We start from the raw sequence: 22,373 nt of genomic DNA, 5'->3' as shown, positions 1-22,373 counted from the left end.
GGAACATGGGTTGGTAATTTCCAGAAGTGTATTGTCTCAGTACAGGAAGAAAATGGTTCTACAATCCCAACTCTGCTTAGATTTTCAGGCTTAACAATGTGTAAAAAACACTGTGCTGACCTAAGAAATTTCTTATTCTTTATATCCATATATCAGCAGGTTGTACCACTTACTGGCAAAAAGTAGAGAAGAACAGTGGTACTCTGGACTTTTAAGGCCTTACTATCATTAACACCTTTACCTCCTTTGCACACTTGCTTATGTTTGTCCTCTCTGCAGATAGTATTTTGTAGGTTTATTTCCCTTGTACCAATTTATACACACAAAGTTGAATTTACCTCCACAAAACAGAAGATTTAAGCTCACTTCAGGTGTCTCATCCTTCCATGCATCTTTTAATATGATAAATTATTATTTTATAATGATTGTCATTGCATTTATACCTCAGTTGCCTTTCTCCCCCTTACCTATATAATAAAATGTCATCTTTACCTGTAACACTTGTTCTCGAGGAGGTAGAGAAGGGTAGTGAAGAAAAATTGGTGGGATTAATAAACTCAAAAGTAATCCAAGGGAGGTTTTGTCTTTTTTTTTTTTTTTTAGCTAATCTTTCTCAATTGTCTTTGGATATAACAGCTGAAAATATGTAGTGAAAGGGTTAAGTCGGCATGAAAGAATTCATTTCCACTTTAATGACCTAGCCTTGCTGGGTTAGGACGATGGGGAACATGCTTCTGACTTGTACTCCTATTGCCAATTAACACCTCCTATAACAGGTTGCCTCAGCTAGTCATTGAAGCAGAGGCAGTAGAAGTAGTTTACATGCAGCTTGTTTTTCACACTAGTTGTTTAATACTCACAAAATTAAACTATTAAAAGGTTCTTTCTTAGCTTACTGGGAAAGAAATAAAACGTGATAGCAATCATTGTTTGCTTGTGTGTCCTATGTTTGTGCTTAAATTGTTCCAGTTACAAAAATAAATAGAAGTAGTAATAATTCTTTTATTTTACACAGTAATATGTTGTTTGGTGCGTTAAAGCTGAGATGTGCTTTACAGCACTTAAGTTCACTGCCTTTGGATTTTTATTACTGCAAAACTGGGTTTTCTTTGAAACAGGTATGATGTATTTCAAAATCATCTTTTGTGCTATTAACATGAAACCAGAGCAGTGTTTAAGATCCATTTAAACAATGGAGAGTGTATCCATTTGTGGAATATTTCTCAGTTCCTTGTGTAATTAATCAAGTCTGCTTCCTCTAGCTATTTGAATAAATCTAAAATAGTACAAATAAAGAACAGTGCTCTAAAATGACACTTTAGTTCACATTTAATAATAAAATTGGCTAAATAATTTATATCGGTTCACACTAAGAGAAAGGTGAAGTAATATACCTAAAAGTGTTAACAAATTTGCTAAAAGGCCTGAGTAGGTAACACTTCAAGGCGTTAGTTTTTATCCTGTAAGAATGGCAAATGCCTTTAACACTTCGTCAACAAGGGTTACCCAAGTAAAGGTCTGCTTTTTATATTGGATCATCTCTTTAACTGTTTGAAACAAAAATAGTAACATGCATAATTTAATATTACAGTGTAATTTTCTGTCCATAACTTGCATGCGATCCTTTTTCCCTTACAAGTCTTACTAAAAAAAAAATTATTTGAATAGTGATAACCTAATTTTATCAATTATTATTGACCTTGGAATTCTGCCATTCTAAACAAAAACAATCCTAAAGCTTGGTTGGGTTTTATGACGTGGCCATCAGGCAGCTCATTTTAGTGACTGGAAGCATAAAGTTGATTCAGAAGAAGCATCAATTTTTCAGTAACACATAACAGTATTTTTTACAGCAGTTATTTTATTTTAATAATTACTGTATCTAGCTTATACATGCATGGTTGGGAAAAAGAATGTTCAGTAGTCCTTGCAGTTTCCAAATCTAATTTTTCTCCAGTTCTCCAAGAAAGAATCCAATAAAGCTGTAGGTATGCAATATCCGCTGCTTTGCAGTGAGATGGACAGTCTTCTAAAACTATGTAATGACATAGCTGTCCTTTGAATATGATAATGTAACCAAAAACACCAGCAGCTCTTTTGCATTGCACATGCAAACGCTTTCTTGTCTGGGTTCCTGATACCAGTTAATTTAATTTGGTGCTCTGCTTCGTAAGGCTGGTGCTTCTTTGTTAAAGTTGGCAGGCAGTGAAGTTTATGAACAGTGGTAATAGCACATGCTGTGGAGGGTCAGTGTAAAATATTTGCCTCCATGTAGAGATTAGCTAATAAAATCTTTCTTCTTCTTTGCTTGATGAAAGAAGTGCGTAAACTTTTGTGAAAGACAACCAGAAACAGGCCAAAGAGATCTCAAAACACATAACTCATAGGTGGCTCCCACATACTGTGTAACTAACACACAGAAGCTGGGGCTGGCACTCCAGGGCTTTGTTACGTTATCAGCCATTTGTGGAAATGGAGGTGATCAGAGATGGAAGAAATTGGTTCCAGTTTCCAAACGGCTCTCTCTTTTCAAATCATCTAAAGTCAAGTAAACTACTTGGAAGACCCAAGTTCCATTTGGCTTTATCTGTTAAATCTTTGAAGGTTTTATGTCAAGAATTTGATGAACTTTGGTTTAGAATTTTCTGTAGAAATACTAATGTACTAATGCAGTTTATCTCAGATAGAAAAATAATATGAAACTTGACCTATGGATCATTTCCTCCTCAGAATTCCTGAATCTCAGTACTCTTTTGAGCAGTTCGTTGTAATTGATACTAAAAACAAAAGAAGGAATATTAACATGAAAATGAATACACATAATTGGTACGGTGCAATGAGGACTTAAGTTTTCCCATAATCTAGCTGGTAATTAAAATCTATAAGAAGAACAGAGCAGATGGAAAGGAGATAGTGAGGTCACACAAAGAAGCATCAATGACCAAGGAAATACTTGGTATGTGCTGTGTATTTATAAGATGACTGAGAGTTAACAAACCTGCCTTGTGTACTACCATTAGCTAATTTTTACAAGTTCAGGTAAATTGGTTGAACTGCACAGTAAGAGTGGAAACTCATGTTTGATATTTTTACTATGTCTTGCATGTGCTTAATATGAAGTAGTGTATGCTGTTGATCCCTCCTAATCCTTAATGTAGTAACTTCTATATCTATTTAAACACATTTAGCATGTAAAATCCTTCACAGTGAATGCTATGGCTTTAAAAAAGATAACAAAAGTTAATCAAGTTGGCTTGCACTGATGAAGAATTCCTTTATGAATTAACAGAGTTTCCTATGCTGAAAATAAATTGTTGACTGTGGGTGCTGGCAACGGGTATTCAACGCAAGTTTTGAAAAAAAACCCCTATTTTATCTCATAGAATGCCTAAAGATTTGATGAAGTATCATATTAGGTATGCCCTCTTCTGCACCATGATCACAGTAAATGAGCATTTGGATGCTCCAAGGAATATAGAAATCATAAGGAAATACAAGGAACACCCTGCTTTAGTTCCTACCTTCACTTAAACTAAAGGTGATTCATCTGCCTTGTTACAGAAACAAAATGTATTCATATTTGTTTCCTCCCTCTAAGTGGTGAATCTACTGACTGATCTCTAAAATGAGAAAAGTTTTGAATAATAAGCTTTTATAAGTTGGGGGCACAGGCAGCTATACAGAGGACAGAGCTTTGATTAATGCCTCAGCTGCAGGACAGGTGTCAATGTGATTTTAACAAACACTAGAAATTTCATAGAGGAGGCTCATCCAAGAGCCATAGTCTGTGGAGTAAGCTTCAGTTCAAGCCTCCTGATCTTGGAGAAGCTAGTCTCAGTCAAACAGCAAGATTAGCCTTCCAGAAATCGTGGAACTGTTTGTGCTAATCTGGGGAGATTTTTATTACTCTATTCTTTATTTTAAAAATTACTGAATGGTGTAATGGGATGGTTGCTTACAGTGAAATGTTAAACAAAACGTGGAACAAATGTAGAATGCATTTGGTGATCACAGCATGGGTATTAGGGCTCTTCCTAAAGCACAAAGTTACTAGTTATTTTTATCTTCCCTTCAGACCATTTCTGGTCTACAACTGGTGGAAAATTGGGAGAGCATTATGTATGAAAAAATGGTTTGGTTAACAAACTAGTAAGTTACTTTTAAATTAAAACTCAGGTTACCTGGGTTTTTTCTTTGCATTGAGTAAGTGGAAACATGAGTCTTTGTGCTTTCCAAATTCTAAGCAAACACTTCTAAGTGAATAGACTTCAAGTAGAGGAGATAGAGTTTAAAAAGTAAACTGACATGTTTATGGAGAAAAAAACATGGGAACAGCATTGCAAAATGTTTGGGCATTTGAAGCTTTGCCAGTCAATTTAATTGCAGAAAATTCGGGATAAGTGATGCAGGTGCTCTGTCCATCTGGTTCTGGGCAATGTTCTAAAGTGCTGCTTTTAGTGTGTTTCAGTGTGGATGCTAGAGGAGTACATCTCAACTGGAGCATCTCACTGGGCTGGGGCCAGGCCAGGGAAATACTTGATAAAGGGGTGAGGTTGATGAAAAATGGACCTTTGGTGAGAATACTATGGAAGGTGAAAAGCAGGGAAACCTGCTGGAAGCTTGTGGATGAAAAGACTAGACTGACAGAAGAATTAGGAGTGAGTAGTAAGAAGTGAGGAAAGGCAAATACTGATGATGGTCAGCAGTATCAAAGTTGGAAATAGAGGTTTGAAGCTTTTAGGAAGTGGGTACGGTTGACAGATCCATGCATATATGTGAGTTTCAAAGTACAAAGATTGGATTCACAATACAAAGAGTGGATGTAGAACTCATAGATTCATTGACTTTAAGGGGGGAAAACCCCACAACTGAATTTTCTTACTGTCTTTAAGGCTTTATTCTGAAGACTGATGTTTTTCTGTGTGCATGAAAATCAGAGTATGCAGAAAGGATAATTCCTGTACAAATAATAATGTGTTGATTACTTTAAGTATCCAGTTTTATCTTCACGAAGTAATGGATTTGTGTTGATCGCTGTGTCTTGTTTGATGTCATGAGGATGCATGTTGTGTTGAATCTTTTCACTTGAAGTGAAAAATTAAGAATTTATTCAAAAGTTTTTTTCCCCCCAGTTTTCCTTATAACTGTGGACTCAAATTTCTAAATCTGTAAAGGGTTCAGTAAAGGCACCGTTTTCCTCTTTTAACTTGATATCTTTACTTGAGTATCTTTTTTTTTTTTCCCATAGTTGCTTTGTTGCCCCTCTAAGTTTGCATCACCTCATGCAGAAGTAAGCTATGTCTTTTCAGTGGAAATTTGGTAATAAAGTAATCAATGTGCTGTTAATTGGCTGTAATGAGGGATGCTCATGTGGAATTCTGTATATAACAGCCATATTTCTCTTGTTCCTCAAGAAAGGGACATTTAAACTGCTGCCTCCTGTGTTTTTCAATTTCAACATTACACAGAACCTGTTTCAACCAATCATTCACACCTGGGACAGTTGTGCTAATTTTTGAATAACTACTCATAAGGCAAAGAGCAAAGTATTTTGTTCACAGCTTTTCCACCTAGGGATCAGAGGTCCGTTTTTTCTCTCACTGTACCAGTGTATCTGCAAAGTACTCCCATAGCCTTTATCTGCAAGTCCTCTTTAGCTGAAAGCTGATGAAGCAAAGGGAAATTGCTGTTTGTGTTGGTGCCAGTTAATCATGCTAGCCCAGCAGCATTTACATTCACACCACTGTAAGAAACACATAGTTAATTGGAGAACTGGCCATATTTTAGAGCTGACGAAGGTTAGCATTGCAGCAAGGCTGACTAATGGAAACTTATCTGACTCTTAGCCTGAATGGCTTGTAACAGGTTTGTATCCAGTGTAACACTTGCCTGCTTTATATTTGACTGGCTCTGGTAAGATTGCTCTTTAGACTGTGTTGTTTGGTGTGGGGGGTGACAGGATGATGGCTGGGTGACCTATTACAAAATAATGTTAGTGACAGAAAGTGCTGTAAACAAGGGTTTGGGGATTGGATGTGCAATTTTTTGTTTTGTTTGTAACAACTACATCTAACTCATTAAATCAATTACATATGCATTTTTCTACAAGTTTTGCAATATGCAAAACAAAAGAAAATATTCAGAAACTGCAGAATAACAATGATGATGAAAATAATTGTTTATTGTTTTTATAGGGGCCACCAACAGATGCTCCTGCAGTCGATACAGCGGAACAGGTTTATATCTCTTCCCTTGCACTGCTGAAAGTAAGTGTTCTGTGTACATACTATGTCTGAATATAATGCTGGAGTTAGAGCACCTGGCAGCAGTCCAGAGTTAATGGACTTGTGTTGCCTAAGTGCTGGCCAGACTTATTTTAAAAATAAATTAATACTGATTGGAACCCTCAGAAACTTACTTTAATTAGTTCTCTTTTGTTGGGTTTGTTTTTACTATTTTATAGTTTGCTACAGTTTCCAAAAGTGCTACAAGTTGCAAATTAGCTAGAGATCAACAAAGGCTGAAAAAACTACCTCAAATCAGACTTGAATCTTCGTTTAAACATATGGTGTCATTTGTTCTTAATTCCAGATGTTGAAGCATGGTCGTGCTGGTGTCCCTATGGAAGTTATGGGTCTGATGCTTGGGGAATTTGTTGATGATTATACTGTGAGAGTGATTGATGTTTTTGCAATGCCACAGTCTGGAACGGTGAGTTCTTCGCATCTAGAGCTCGATAATTTTAATTGCTTGTTTGTTTTTTTCCTCAAGGTAAATATATTTTTAAAAATGTTTTTATGCTTTACCTCATTGAAGCAATCTGAGGTATAAGCTGTGAGTTATAATACAAACAAGTCTAATGGTTAAAGGATTTCAGTAAAAAGAAATGTAGTCAAAACTTCTTTTTGAGAGAAGGCTAGTACTTAAGTGTGTATAGCAATATATGCAGATATTGTATCCTTTTTTATGCACAAATATAGTGTATTATATGACTTATAAGGCTTATAAATTGATAACTTTCAAAACTCGTGTAGTATGAGCCAGCAGAAATATTCAAAATGTAAGAGGTTTGATTAGAAGTGTATCATGCCCTTAATTGTGATATACTTCAAACTTGTTCTCTTTGACAGATCTTAGTTGCATGTCTCTTAAATGATAGTTCTTTGATATGAAAAACAAAAGTGTTTAAATTTTGAGTAAGAATATCCATTTTATTAACAGATTAAAGAGGTGAAGAGTCAAGGGGCATAATTGGAATTTATGGTGCTTTATTTCATGTAACTGGAATGAAATGTGCTTGAAACAGGCATGGGATAATTTCTTTGTTACTCAGAGCTGCACTCCATGAAAATTTTAAATTCTTTTGTCCTGACTTTATTCATGTGCATAATATAAAATTCTGCAAAAAGTAAATATATTATATTTATCTTGAATAAAACGTGTAGAGCTGAACTTGGGACAAACAACAGGCCACTGTTTGCAGACCAAACAGAGGACAAAAAAGTGATTTCCTATGCCTATTTAATCATGTTTACTCATAGTGAAGATTACTTAAATAGCAATTCAAAATAATCTTTCAGGATTTAAAAAATCACATTGAAATACATTTCTAAAAATTATATTTTGCGTTTAAGGGTGTTCTGTCATGTAGTACTAAAGTATTCAGGTTGTTTTTTAAACAGATGCTTATGAATATTTTTGTTTGTGTAAAGTTACAAGTTAAAAGATAATATTGCGTCATGTACAGCTACTATGTCTTTTAATAATATTGCTTCTGTCTGTCTTTTAATAATATTGCTTCACGTACAGCTACTATGATTTTTGTCTGTTTTTTAAATCAGGGTGTCAGTGTGGAGGCAGTTGATCCTGTATTTCAAGCAAAAATGTTGGATATGCTGAAACAGACAGGAAGGTAAGGCGCTGTAAAGACGGCTGACAGTCACAAGCACTCCCTGCACGGTTTTCAGAAGAAACGGCTGGCTTTCTGCAAAACTTGTGATCTAAGGGCTATTAATAATGTTTAAAAATAAATAATTGTCCCAAAAATTAGGTGAGTAGCATAGCATGTAATTCAGTCCCCCTCATGCATTTCAATTGTCAGGAGATTGTCACTCCTGTTAAATCTACAGCTTTGATTATCACCCAGAAAGATTAGAATGCTGCTCAGTTTAGCATTGGCGATTACTACACAGCACCTGCTTAAAAGATTGATTTTTTGATTAACCCTTCAAATAAAATTTTAAAAATTTTTGAAGTTATAGCTTACTCATGAACCATTTTAATGAAAAGAAACGGAAAATAATTTTGCAAAGATCCTAGTATTTAAACAAATTTTTATTTCACTCCTACCTCTCAACAGTTGTCGTCTGCTTGCTCAAATTCTTTTACTGTGGGAAAAACTTCAAAATTAATGTTAGCAAAAGGCTCAGCAGCTGAACAGAACAGTGCAAATTGCTTTTTGACTGAGTTCCTAGTTCTACTGCTGGTTTAATTGATATTTAATCCTTTCCCACCGTTGGTTCCCGTTGTCCATGTCTGAAATGGACTTTCTGCCGTGAAAATTCAACCTTCGATGCCAAGGAGTTAAAGAGTAGATATTTACTCAAGTGCTGAAAGGGTAAAAACTGGTTCAGGGAAGGTGTGGTAACAGGGTGAAAAACTGAAAGCATGATCTACCACTGCTAATGTGTATCCCTTAATGATAGCCCTCTTTTGTCTCATTTATTCATGTCCATGTTTTCACCATACTATGGTGAGTAATTTAAATATTACTAATGGTGTTTTTTTCACAGCTCATCATAATTTATGCCCTGATATGTTCCTGTTTCTTCTTGTGATAAGTGTTTATGTTTTTAAAAATCTCAATGTCCTCTTTGTTTCAGACCTGAGATGGTAGTTGGTTGGTATCATAGTCATCCTGGCTTTGGCTGTTGGTTGTCTGGTGTAGATATCAATACTCAGCAGAGCTTTGAAGCCTTATCAGAAAGAGCTGTTGCTGTGGTGGTGGATCCCATTCAGAGTGTAAAAGGAAAGGTATAGTAGGCTTGCTTTTTGTTTTTAAGGTACTTCAGTAAGATTTAATACAGAAGCACTGTAAATAAATATAAGTACTTGATTTTTGGAGGCCCATAGCGTATAAAAAAAAAATAAAATTAAAACCAAAATTTCATTGTAAATTAAAAGATCACTTCCAGTTTGTTCTGCAGCTTAGATAAGTAGTCTTTAAACAGGCTGGAGGTCTTTGATATTGTCAGTACACATAAACAATCATAATCCTCTCTTAATATTTTGCTATTCAGGTGTCACTCAACAGGTTTACAACTAATAATCCAAGTATACACTGTTTTATATATTAAATTTTAGCTGCAGATTCTGAGATCAATTACTAACAGATTGGAATAAGTTCAGCCCCTTAACATGGGTACTAAGAATGCATTGATTTCCAGGCATTGCATATGACGATTTTTATTAAAACTTCTATTCCAAATGTTTTGGGCAATAAAACTTTACAGAGAAGTTGATATCAAGCATTTGAATTTTTGGGAAGCATGCAGATAAATGATTAAGTACGTTAAATTATTATGAAAAGAGATTTTAACTTGCAAAGCATATTGGGTTATAGTTGTCCTTTGTTGAAATCTCTTTTGTTCTTGTTTAGTTCTCTTTTTATTTCTTTCTAGCCCCATATGCCATTTTCCTATTTCCTGCCTCATGACAGCAGGGAGCAGCTCTATTATCACCTTCACAGAGCTGTCTGCAAATGTGAGAGGCAATTCGATTTTGCTCAACCACAGGGAGAGTGGATTAGAAAAACTACAGAACGTACAGAAATTGGCTAGGTGGTTTACTGCTTTAAAATACTGCTGAGGTGTTTTGTTTGAGCATGCACTCCCATTGTACTGTAGAATAATTATTGAAATGCGTCATGGTATATATGGATGATATTCATGTAAATTTATAAATATTTCAAAAGTGTTCATCTTCTATAAAACTGTACTATCATATTTCCTGTGAGGCACATCTTATTTAAGATACCAAACACTATGAGTTCACTTAATTTCATAGCAGAATGTTCTGAAGCTACAGTTGCTGTTTCGGTTGTTTTGTTTATTTTTTTTAATTCTGAATTTTATAGCAAATACTTTTATGTGACGGGCAATTGAAAAATTGTTAGCTTCTGGTTGTTTGGAAGATATTAGACATCTGTAGAAATTTTGTTCCTTTTTAAATTGTTTAAAGAGTAGAAGAAAATACAGGTAGTCTGGGGGGCAGGGGGGGTAAGATGCAGTAGAACACTTAATTATTCCTAACTTATTTTTCCTAGAACTTTTATTTTCCCATTCCAATAGAAATGTTGAAATAGGATTCTTTTTGTTTTGACGAAAAATAATGTCAAGCCTATTACTAGTAATTAATTTAGACCTCACTAGCTATTAAATCCATTAGGAGGAAAAGCCTTCTAATAAGTCACACTGCACACTTGCTCACTAAGTGCTTCTTTTTATAATAATTTTATTGCCACTGTTGTTTGACATAGATGTCTAGATTTGAGATCTTTGAGATCTTCAATAAAGTAATCTTTGGCATATTTATTTTGAATGTGAATAAATTTTTGTCCATCTAAGCATTTCTCAGTTACAGCTGCTCTTATGGCATTGCTGCCAGTACTTGAGATTACTGGAAGTCTTGTAATGTTTGTTTTTCATACACATTTTTAGCTGCTACAGTCAGATTAAATTACGTTCTCAGGTTTCATGTTAAAAAAAATTTACATCTGTCATGTTTCTGGCAAGTGCATCCTTTAAAGCTTAGAAATAAAAAGAATCTCCTAAATTATGAATACCACTTGTAATTAACTTCTTGGTTTGGAAGATGTGGAATGTGTTCGAGTTTTGTGATCCTGGTTGGCAAGATCACTTACACTGAAAAGTGTTTGGATTGTCAATGACCTGAGAGAAGAGCAGATATGTTATTGTTCAAGGGGGGTTTCTCAGGTGAGGTTCCAGTGCTTCTTGTGCCTGGGTAACTTATCATGGCACCCAGAGCCTCTTTGTGTGTTACAGAGCCCGAGCTCAGCCTATTTCAGGAAAGTATCTGCATTTGCCAGCATGAAGAGCCACTTGCAGAGGTAATTTTGCTGGTGTAGTAACCATTATGCTGGTGAGCTTTAGCTACGTGAGTCCGAGATCATTACTCATTATACCTTATACTAGCAGGACTGTCTGGCAAAAAAATACAGTGAACATGTGGCATAGAAGATTTTAATATGGCATGTTTTGTCTGAGATTAGATGTATTTAAAAGCAAAGCCCAAAATAGCACATTAGCTAATTTTAAAGCTGCCTCAGGGCAGGTCCATGCCCATATAAATTGCCATAGTTTATGGTCAGTGAAGCAGTCATGGCTTGTGCTAGTGAAGAATAACTGGGGCAGAGGTTATTTTCATGTGTCAGGAAGTTGCAGTGAATTCTGATGAGGAATCTCAGGTTCACCCTGACTAGCTAAAACATTAAAAAGCAGTTTGCCCTGTTACTATAGAAAAGGAAAACTTGTTAACTTCTTTGTTAACTACCTTGTCTCCATACGCATTTTCTGCGTAGCACAGGGATGTATGATTGCAGTTTAAAAATAAATATACCTGTAATTCTCATCAGTTAAAAAAAACAAACCAGTCATTTTATGTCTTAAAGCCAATGAGCAAAAATAAAAAGTCATATAAAATCCTTATATAAAAATAAACCCCCTCATATAGATCTGTGGATTAAATGCCAACTGCTTTAATGACCATTTTATTTTATTTCTGGGTTATTTTTGCATAAATATAGTAGGACACATGAAGGACAAGTAATTCCAAATTACTCTACATACATATTCTAGCATACAAATTAGGTTTTTTTCATGTCTGTGTACCATATTTTTCAATATTTAGGCTAATAGTGCTCTAGTTGTCTGTAAAATAAACTTGCAACAGTGCAGTGAGTTTTAACTGAAGGTCAGTGTTCTCAGAACCCAGAAAGGGAAAGCATTGTTCTGACTTTTTTTTTTTAGCTTGCTTTCTTTGAATGAAGTCAAAGTAAGCATGCTGAAATATGGCCATTGGGGCAAGCTGGCTAGCTGTTGTTTCATTTTATACTTATTAATAAACTTTTCTTTTATCCCCTACAGTTTTCCAGTCTGTGCAATGGAAGCTGTAATACATATTTAGAAGTAATACATATTTCACAGAAGCAGTAATTTCATTAAAGATCTGGAATAAAGCTAAATATTGACATTTCATATTTATTTCCAACATACACTTTGAAATGTCTGTACAGAGAACCATAAACCTTTGCCAAATGTTAAAAATAAATGTGGTTTTTTGGACCTCAACTTAGCAGCTGTTCATCACCTCTTAAGGAAAATATAACTATACTAAACCCACTGTAACATAGTAGCTTTAACTCCAAAAGCATTAACTTACTGCATTGCACTCACTGTATTGTTAAATTAATATTAAAAAAATAAAAGGGTGGTGTTTTCTTTTTTGACCTGTTTAAAACTTTGGATCTTTATTATAACAAAGTCGCCATTTAAAATGTTTTGTTCTTCTGAGAGAGTTAACTGGTTTCCCTTGATTAATAATTGCTTGCATAAGGATCGATAAAATATCCAAAATTGTCAGAAGTCCATTTTGTACATCTGAGAAACTTGTTGGCACTTGTGGTGTTTAGCAGGGTTGGTAGCAAAATCTCCTACTCATACAGCAAACTTTCATTTCTGTTAAACCATGTTTTTTTTCTAGCAAGGCACTGTCTGGAAGATCTGTTGGTTTATGGCAAAATTCTTTTTTTAATTGTTTGCTGAGGAAAATAGTTGTCTTTGCAATAACTTTTTTATAAATTTTGTTTCAGTCACCTCAGACAGATAGAAACAAATTTGCTATGCATCTTAATCTTGTGCTTAAAACCAGATCCAGCCACATTCATGAGAGGATTTTGCTGCGGTACTTTATCCTTATCTTAAACTCATTCAGATGGTAAAAGAAAATAAATATGTACATTTAGGTAGCCTGGTAAATCAAAGTAATTCTACTTGATCTCTATAGACCATTTTGCCCAACTTTGTGGTGAGCACAGTTTCAACGTTGAGTTCAGATCAGGTCACTTAGTGTTTTGTCCACTTGGGTCTTGAGATTCAACAGCCTCATGCCAATTCCTGTTCCAATATTTTATTTTTCTTGCAGTTTGTTTTTTCCCTTTGTATGCATATGGTCAGCAGCTGCTCTTTTCAGTTTATTACTACTCTCTCTTGCCACATTCATCATTGAAGAACCTTGTCCTGTGGTCCAAGCAACCTCTTCAGGAACTGGAAGGTTTTTTACTTCAAAGAGACAGAATGTGGGCTGTACTCTGAAACCATTTTGTGCATGCGGTTTCTTTTTATTGGTAGTTGAAAACTGCTTTCTTTTGTTCAGCTTATAAGATCTTTAGAATTTTATTCAAAAAGGAGTAAAAAAGGTGCTGAACTTTATAATTTGTTATTTTAGTAATTTTTGAAGTATGAAAAAAGTTACTCTTATCATGCTGGAGAGAGAGAAAGATACATGCTTCTTTTATCCTCCTTATACAAATGAAAACCCTGAGGAGAGCTGGAGGACTTATTGCAGCAACCTCTCCCCTTTTTTGTCCATTGGTACTTGTAAATCTAAGTGACAACCTGTGCATAATTAGTGATGTCTATGAGCATTACAGGGCTGTTAATAGCTGGTTTCAGGTTTTTTTCTCTTCAGAGTAATAGATGGTCGTTCTGCTGCATGCTGACCATAAAAATAGTGATTTCCAAGTAGTTTTGATCTCTTGCTACTTTTATGTTCCAGTTTAGATTAAATTGCCTGTGTATTACACTGTTTCAGATGGGTGACTTCTGTTTTTGTGCTGCAAATCTTCCTAGTTTATCAAGACAAACGTGTGTGTGAATGGTTTCATAATTTGGTAATTACTTCTTAGTCTAAAATACTGAAACCAGTAGTAGACAGCAATTTAACAATTAATTTCCTGAATATTGGAATTACCATCTAGCTACAAGATTTTCTTCAGCTGAGCATGTTTTACACCATTTTTTTGAAATATTGCATGGTTTTAAAACGCCACTCTTTTATCAAAGTGCTGTTCTTTTTCCTTTGAACTTGTCTTTTTCCTTTCTTTGTTTGAATTAACCACAGGATTTAAAGAGGCTTTGTTTTTTAAGAAGGCAGAAAAAGAGCAATCCTTGAAACAAGATGTGTGGAGGCACTAGTGTAATGCCTGAAATTTAAAATATCTCATTAAGAATAAAGTTTGTGAGAAGTGTAAGCAGATTGGAGCCACCTAACAAGACTTTTTTAATATACCTGACTCCTCCTTCCCACTTCATGCACTTGTCTTGATCTTTAGTTTGACTTATTCTTCCCTAGACACAAATGAACTCAATGGTCTTCAGGGTACAGTTAAAAATAAGTAACAGAGTTGAAATTAGTAATTAAAAGCAACTTAACAAAACAGTAAATTGACTGTATTGTCACTGCTTTGGAAACGTGTCTATTTATTGTGAATCATTATGCAGATAGCATGTAGAGGAAAATGTATTTTAAAACATGATGCCTACAATTTTATCAGAATCTTTTATACCTGGAACAACTTCCATTGTTAGAACTGGATTTGCTAGTACTTTCCTATTGTAAATGAAGAATTCTAAAATGGATAACCTACCTTTGCAGTATGTAATTTTGATTGATGTATCAAGAGTACCTTTCTGGACATTATGCACAGTGTGTAGTACATTTAGGTACTCTCAGTAATGTGCGATTTCTTGCCATTGACTGGACAGAAACATTGTGGTTTGATCTAGGCAAGAACTGAGTTTCCATAGGAGCCTGGTTTGGAGAGTAAGGAAGTTGTATGTTTGTGCTGGATTTGATCACTGTTGATTCAGTGAAGATTGATGTTCCTTTGCTTGGAGAATCATATTTGTGGGAGATGAATTGTGTCTGCATCACAGTGTGGGCCACTTGGCATTTTCAGTTCAGGCTGTGGAAACCTAGGCATAAACTACATAGTGTTATTACTGCCAGTGCACCACTGTTTTCTTACATTTTCTGGAGTGGTGATGCATATCCAGATTCACATATTTTGCATATTTTACCTCCTGTTTTTTTATTGGAGTGCTGAAATTGTTAGTATCAATCCTAGTGTTCCAAAATTTGTTCTGTAATGTCCTTTGGACTTCTGATTTAATTAAGTCATGTATGTTTACCTATTAAACCATTTACATAGGTTACTTGAGTTCATGCCCTTCCCTAAAACAGAAAGTTTTAAGACTTAATTGAAAAGTATTAAATGTTTAATTTCCTTTTGCTGTGGTGGATGTAGAATAGTCCATTTATCTTCATTAAAGCATATAGCTTTAAAACTTGTGGCTCAGCTACATGGGAGTTATGGATGCGTGCCCTCACTTGTCAAGATAAATGTATTATGCTGTAGTTCTCTTCCCCTTCCAGTATGGATATTGAAGTTGTACTGCAGATTTGACCACAAGTAAATAATTCTCCAAGGATAGAGAAGGAAAATGCACATACTCCTAGGAATATGTTTTCCAGAGCTAAAATTGATATTTTATAAATAATTTCCATGTTGCAAACTTCAAACTCACAATCACAGCAATTCAGTGATATGCATTTGGCATGAGTCAGTTTCAGTTCTTAGTGCTTTTCATTGGAAATGGCATAAAAAGTACGATTTCTTTGAATTTTTTATGTTGTGGGCTTGCAGGGGACAGAAGATGTTCTTCACTTGTAGCTGTCTAACAGTGCATGGCAGCATAAATAACGAAATGGTCATAAACCTGAGCTGCACTTCTCTGGTCACATGTTCCATTTCATTTTTAAAGAATCTAGAAACAAACTAAGCAGTTGATAACAGGTCAGTTGCAGGTGATAAAAGAGATTTTAGATGGGACATTACTTCTTTTTCCACACCTGGCAGAACCACACTATATCCTTTGCATTTGTCTTTAAGGACTGGTATGTTTGTTCATAAACATATGGCATAAACAATACATCACTATTTGAATTCCAAGGATACAATGCATTTTTAAAGATAGTCACCATATGCCATAGATTCTTCACTGGAAAAATATTGATGTTAGATTTTTTTATTTTAATTTAAACAATAAAGGCTGACTTATGCCTAACTGAAGTTTACCACTAAAATATAGTGGGACTTGAAAAATAAAGCTATTTTATTCACTATTGTTTGGATATTTAATATTGGAGGGGTTTCAGAATCAAGTGTGTAAAGTACTCTTGAATTAATCTTTTTTTTTAAATGCCCCACAAAGTTATGACAACTGTTTTAGAGTAACTGATAATATTCAAGTATTATCAGTATCTGATAGTAAGAAACTAAAGAGTGACAGCATTCACACTTTTCAGGAGAAGCTAAAAATATCTGGCAATTAAAAACCCTAAATTTTCATCAAGCCATTATTTTTAATAACTGTGGAGACTCTAAGAGGCCAGATTTTTGTCTAGCTAGCAATTGAGGTGTCCAGTGCTCATTTTATGTTGTGAGTAAATTTTAATCATATTAATTATAGCTGTCCTGAAATTTACACAGGACATAATTGTATATTTTCTTCCTAAAAATAGATTCTATGGACTCTAGTGTGGGCTGTTGACCCCAGGCAAATGCTAAAAAAAATGCTGTATAGTTATTGTTTTTTAGATTATTATGCATTTTGAAGCTAAGACAGATGTACAAAAAGATGCAGTTTTTATTTTGTATTGGCAGCTTCCAAATATTTAGTATCTATTTCCAAGAACTGCAATTAGTAAAGCATCCATGGTACTGAAATCCACACATCCCACAAGCTAATTATATTTGCAAGGTCAGATTGAATACATATTTTCAGAAAAATAAAGGGTTATATAAATGTGTCTTCTACTTGGCTGTTATATCACAGTTTGTTGATCTGGAGTATAATGTGTACAATTCACAAATTTGTCTGATAACAGAAAGTGGTGTGTGATTGTGTTTATTTTACTAACCAGTATATTCACAGCAATCACTTCCAAATATCTCTCCAGTAAAGATGTGTTAATTACAAAACAGACAAGGTCTTCTATTATATTAAAGCTACTAACAAGAAGACAGCAGGAATCACACATGTAAATAGCATCATCAACCCCTATTTTAGTCCTCTGTTTTGATCTGTGAGTTGCGCATAGACCAAAGGTGCTATTAAAGACTCAGTATATGAAATAGGCAGCATTATATGAACAAAATTTATTCAACAAGAAAACAGACCTTTAACATGAATTTAACAAGCCTGAGAAATTATAAACTCTCATATGCTGCAGATTCATGCAGTGATAATAAACAAAAAAGGAAAGTAAGAGGTTTCCTTAAGCTAGCCAAACTGCTAATGGTTTTGTTATAAGCTGTCTGCTGTTGAAATGACCTCTGAAAAGTCTGGAGACACTTACACAAGGAAAAATTAAATGGTCAGAGTGGTGAAAGAGTTGCACTATGGAAGTGCATTTAAAAAAAATTACCTTCAAATTTCTGGAAAGCATCCCAATAACATAGACTTCTGGTTAACTTTTTAATGCCTTTTTAGGAAAGGAGTTTAGCATGAAGCTTGGAAACAAATTTTTACTAGAAGAATACATGCTGTATTATATAGGTAATTTAAGTACAATGAAAGCTTAAATTTTTTGGTTGGGAAATACTGACATTTTACAACAAAAATCTAAGCAACAGAGTGGTGATTCGTGCTGGGTTTAATTAATCCCTAGAAGTTCTTTGTTCAAAATACTGTGTCTAAAGTTTCCATCATAGAATAGGGGGTGACCATGTTTCTGTCATCAGTCTGCATCATTCTGTACTTCGAAATACACAAACATAGAGACGAGACTTTAACTTGTACACACCTCCAAGTGCTCACTGGGGCTTTTTTCTTGGATCTTACTGTGGCATAATTAACACCTACTTCACCCATTGCTCATTAGTACACTGGACATTAATGAGTCTATTTATTTTTATGTAATCCTCTAAAGGCAGGACTGATTTATGCTCACTGTGAAAAAAGCAACTACATTTCATAGAAATGAATATGTAGAATTTATTGTGGTATTTATGTTTTTATTATGTATTAGGTCTAAATTTAGCCTCCAGGTTGCTGAGCATGTTAGTTTCTTTAAGATGGTTGCTATAGTGATAGCAGCAAATTCCTTTAATCTTAGTGTAGTTAAAGTATTTAGTTACTATTGGTCATCAGAGTGCAACTAAGATGAAAAATAGCATTTGCAAATCTACTTTTTGTACCCCTCTGAGATTGTAGGAATTGCAATTTTATCCCTTTTAAAAGCATAATATTTGGTATTTGTGATTTCAGATTTTCATACTGCTTTCTGTTAGATTTATATTTGTTCTACTTAGGAAATACTTGCGTGTCATTCCTTCAGGAAGAGAAATAGAGAGTGCAGTGTATTCCCATGCTGCTTGTACCCAAAACACAATGAGAGTTAGTTAAGAATTAGTCAGAATTAAGATGTTTGAGCAATATTCAGTATCACTCATAACTAATTCAGGAACTTGTTCTTATATTTTAATGTGAAATTTAACTAATCTGAAAACTCTAACCAAAATGTTGAATTTTCTTGTAAAAAAAGTTTAATAATATTTTTATTTTACATGGCTCAAGCCCCAAAACAAATCTATGCTGGACAACGCCATTCTTTCTGGATAAGCTCAACATTGTCTAGTAAAGTTCTCAGTTAAATTCAGGTCTAGAAGCAGGGCTGTTAGTAAGCTATAAAGCAACTCCTTGTCATTCTGGTATACTTCCAAGTTCATGTTTCTTGCTCCTCAGGGTAAATTTTTGCTTGCTTAGGTTTTTTTCCATTATCTAGCTAGTCTCTGGAGAACTGCTGGTATGCTTTTTTTGGTGGTGTTTTTTTGTTTGTTTTTTTTTTTGCCTTGCTTTGCTTGACTTTTTAATTTATACTGCCTGTTTGTTATGGTTGGGCATTTCCAGATGTTGAAAAATTAGAGCATCTGGTTAAAATGGAATACAAAGATACATACAAAAGCTTGTCACAAGTGTTCTAAGATAGCGAAAAATTGTAAAAAATGAAACAACCCAATTACTTCTTATTTTTTGAGAAGTAATGTATAGATATGTAATGATTGTTTTAAGTATTTTTGAGAATTATTCTAAATGTAATTCCTTTTTCTGTAGCATTGCCATCAGATAGCGTACTTCTGCTGCATTCTAAATCTGAATTGTGGGGTTTTTTTTGTCAAGAAAAAAAAATCACCGGTAACTCACTATAATTGGGTCACAACTGAACATTGTTAATAAAGAAGATCTTTTTTGGAAGGATTTCTGCAAGCAGTTTGAAAACATGGCATATGCAGGTGGATCTGGCCAGCAGCTGAGAGACCAAGCAATAGCCCTTAGTGGCACTCAGTCAACACCACTGTCTCACTTGGGTCTCAAAAGTAAATCACAACTGATGATAAGTTTGTGGGTTTTTTCTGTTTACACCTGTTTTTTTCATTGTTGTTGTTATAAATACTTGCCAGTTAATTTCATTTCCACATGAAGGACCTCAATGTTTTTTCTTCTAATCGTAAAAACTACACATTATTTAGTTATTAATATTTGTGTAAATGGAGAGGAAAATACTGGAACAAGGTGGGAGACTGTATCACTTTCTCTGCAGATTTCAGTGACAGTGGTTGATTTCTTGTTTGTTCGGCATAAACAAGGTTCAAATCTAATTCCTCAAAATATCAAACCAGCCATGTAAATGCTTCTGTTGTCCAACTCACAGAGAAGAAAATAATAAAAATTATTATAGAAAAGCTGTTAAAAGGAGATTTAAGTTAATAACTCTCCAAAGATATGCAGACAAGATGCCTGCAAAGTCTGCCTGGTACTGTTTTAGTGGATGTGCAAGGCTGTACCTGCACTGGTCCAGTTAAAAGACTGGAACCTAAACAAGAATTATTCTTGCAGTTACAAACCTGTGCTGGTCAGCACACAGTAAGAGTGGATTTGAGTGTATTGTTGGTAGGTTCTTAGGTCTGTCTCAGCTCCTATAGGTTTTGGACAGGAGTGAGGGTTTTATTGCATGGGACCATGAATTTCTCTTTGCAAAAATTTTTATAGACAAATTTAGCACAGGACAGAGTAAGAATCAGTGATGGGTTTACATTATTTGCAATCAAATAGCACTGAATACTGCCTACCGTGTACCTTTAAATCATAAATGACCTTGGTTTTCTTTTACTCTATTTTTTACTCCTGAGCATGACACTGACAAGGACTTTTTAATCCATCAGACAGTTTATAGACCCTTTCGTAGTCACAAGAAGCAAAAAGCATCTGACTAGAAGGGAATACATGGGGCAAGTTCCTTGCTGGCTATAATTTTGTTGTCATTTCAAGTATTGTGGTAGTATAATTGATGTGACAGGACTGGGCTTTAGACTTGGTCCCTTAGCTTGTGCTCACTTTCAGTTTTAGTCTCTCTCTGTCATTCATTTTGATTGGATAAGATTTAGGTGACAAACATATGCATAGTTTTGAGGCTTAGAGTAAGTGCACATAAAATTCAATATTATATGGTGATATAATGTATATAAAACTTACAGTTCCATGGAAAAGGTAATAATTGGTGTCACCTTACAATACAAGGCAGTGTAGTGTGCTGATCACATAGCCAGCAGGAGGTTCTTTTTTATTAATATTATAATTAAATGATTTTCTGGATAAAGGCCAAAAACAGATGAGAGTTGATTGTGCCTTGTCCACTGTTGCTTGGCTCTATTAGTTGCATTTTCTAAAAAGAATTGACTTGACATCTTGTTTTTACAGGTTGTTATTGATGCCTTCAGATTGATCAATGCTAATATGATGGTCTTAGGACATGAACCACGACAAACAACTTCAAATCTGGGTCACCTAAACAAGCCATCTATCCAGGTAAACCTAGTGCTGCTAGTCCTGTAAATTGCAAGATTTATTTATCAATTTTTGGGAAAGGTACTTAAAACAGTAGGTTACAAATTATTTATTGTTCTCCCTGTTGCATTTTTCCACATGCATTTATAATTGATGTGATTCATCAATGGACGTGTATGTGAGGGGTTTAAAATTGAGCCCTAAATTAGCTACCCAAGGGTGAATGCATGTATTTAATGTGTACAGCAAAGACTGAAGTATAAATTATGGAAATGCAAACTTTTTAAAGTGACAATAGATGACATAACATGTGATGCAAGACAAGTGCTGTTTTCAGTCCTGCTGAAAAACTGATGCTTATCAACATCTCATCTTTCTTCAAGTTACTCACAAATAAATTATGGAAAAAGTTCTCTCTTTTCTTTTTACTGTAAGTTTCTAGAGGTTCTTACTCATTATGTAATCTAGATTAAACCTTGTGTCTTAAATAATTAATCCTCGATTTTTATGTAATGCAGTAATTTGCTGAAAAAATGGTGGAGGAGGATATTCAATGGATAAAATGGATGCTTGATTGGCTTCTGCTGTAATGTTTCTTTTGAATACTCATTTGTGAAACTTAAATATTCAGAATTTGATTTCTGAAGTTGACTTTCGCTAAAAAACCAACACTTGCTTCACTGAAGCAAGCCTTGATTTTGAGAAATAGCCTCTATCCTGAAATAAGTATCCTCTGGAGTGATTAATGCTTTTATCCCTGTCATTCTTCTTCCTCACTGTTTCTTCCTTTAAAAACTCTTCCCCCTTACTATGGATTCTAAAGGCATGTGTCCTTGAAACCATGGAGCCCAGTTCCTGCTTTTGTTTCCATTACTTGAACAATAGAAGTAATATCTTGCTAGGTAAACATCCAAGAAAAAAGACCATCCACTAGTCAGAGCAGAACTGAAATAATGGCTGAATTTGTGCTCTGAGAGAGCCATTCTTTGAGAGGTCCTAGACCACCATACGCTTATCTAGTGAAAGATAAGTTGTTTTTTTTTTTACTACTACATTGAAACTCTTTGCTGTTAATAAAAATGCTAGCAAAAAGGCATCTTAAAATTAAAGAGTATCTGCTTCAGGCTGTGTTTTACTTTTGATTTTTGAATTGGTCAAAACTGCAGACAATAATGAGTATGAAATATGCAGCTAATACTCTTGATTGGATGTAGACAAGCCCATGCTTGCATGTTTCAGGGCTTTTCTAACTGGGCTTTTCTAGACCATGTGTAATGCTTTCCCTTGGAAACCCCTACAGTATTGTTCAGCTTCATTATTTTAGGATCACTGTCACTACAGCGTGGCATATTTTGGCCATGGGATTTTGGGTTTCTGTTATTAAAA

The 22,373-nt window shown here is 34.7% G+C and overlaps 1 protein-coding gene across 2 annotated transcripts in view; it reads left to right on the top strand.

The window, feature by feature from the left end:
- PSMD14 (proteasome 26S subunit, non-ATPase 14) overlaps window positions 1-22,373 on the top strand; it is a 46,692-nt gene that overhangs the window by 16,223 nt on the left and 8,096 nt on the right. For both annotated transcript variants that reach the window (XM_077181511.1, XM_054636283.2), the window contains 5 exons: window positions 6,195-6,266; window positions 6,592-6,711; window positions 7,842-7,912; window positions 8,883-9,033; window positions 20,901-21,008. In XM_077181511.1, the coding sequence (XP_077037626.1) occupies window positions 6,195-6,266; window positions 6,592-6,711; window positions 7,842-7,912; window positions 8,883-9,033; window positions 20,901-21,008 (522 nt within the window). The remainder of the gene's footprint in view (window positions 1-6,194; window positions 6,267-6,591; window positions 6,712-7,841; window positions 7,913-8,882; window positions 9,034-20,900; window positions 21,009-22,373) is intronic.

The sequence above is a fragment of the Agelaius phoeniceus genome, chromosome 7, assembly GCF_051311805.1.
Source record: "Agelaius phoeniceus isolate bAgePho1 chromosome 7, bAgePho1.hap1, whole genome shotgun sequence".
NCBI classification, from domain to species: Eukaryota; Metazoa; Chordata; class Aves; order Passeriformes; family Icteridae; genus Agelaius; species Agelaius phoeniceus.
The sequence above is the reverse complement of the archived record's forward strand: the minus strand, read 5'-3'. Positions and strand labels throughout refer to the sequence as shown.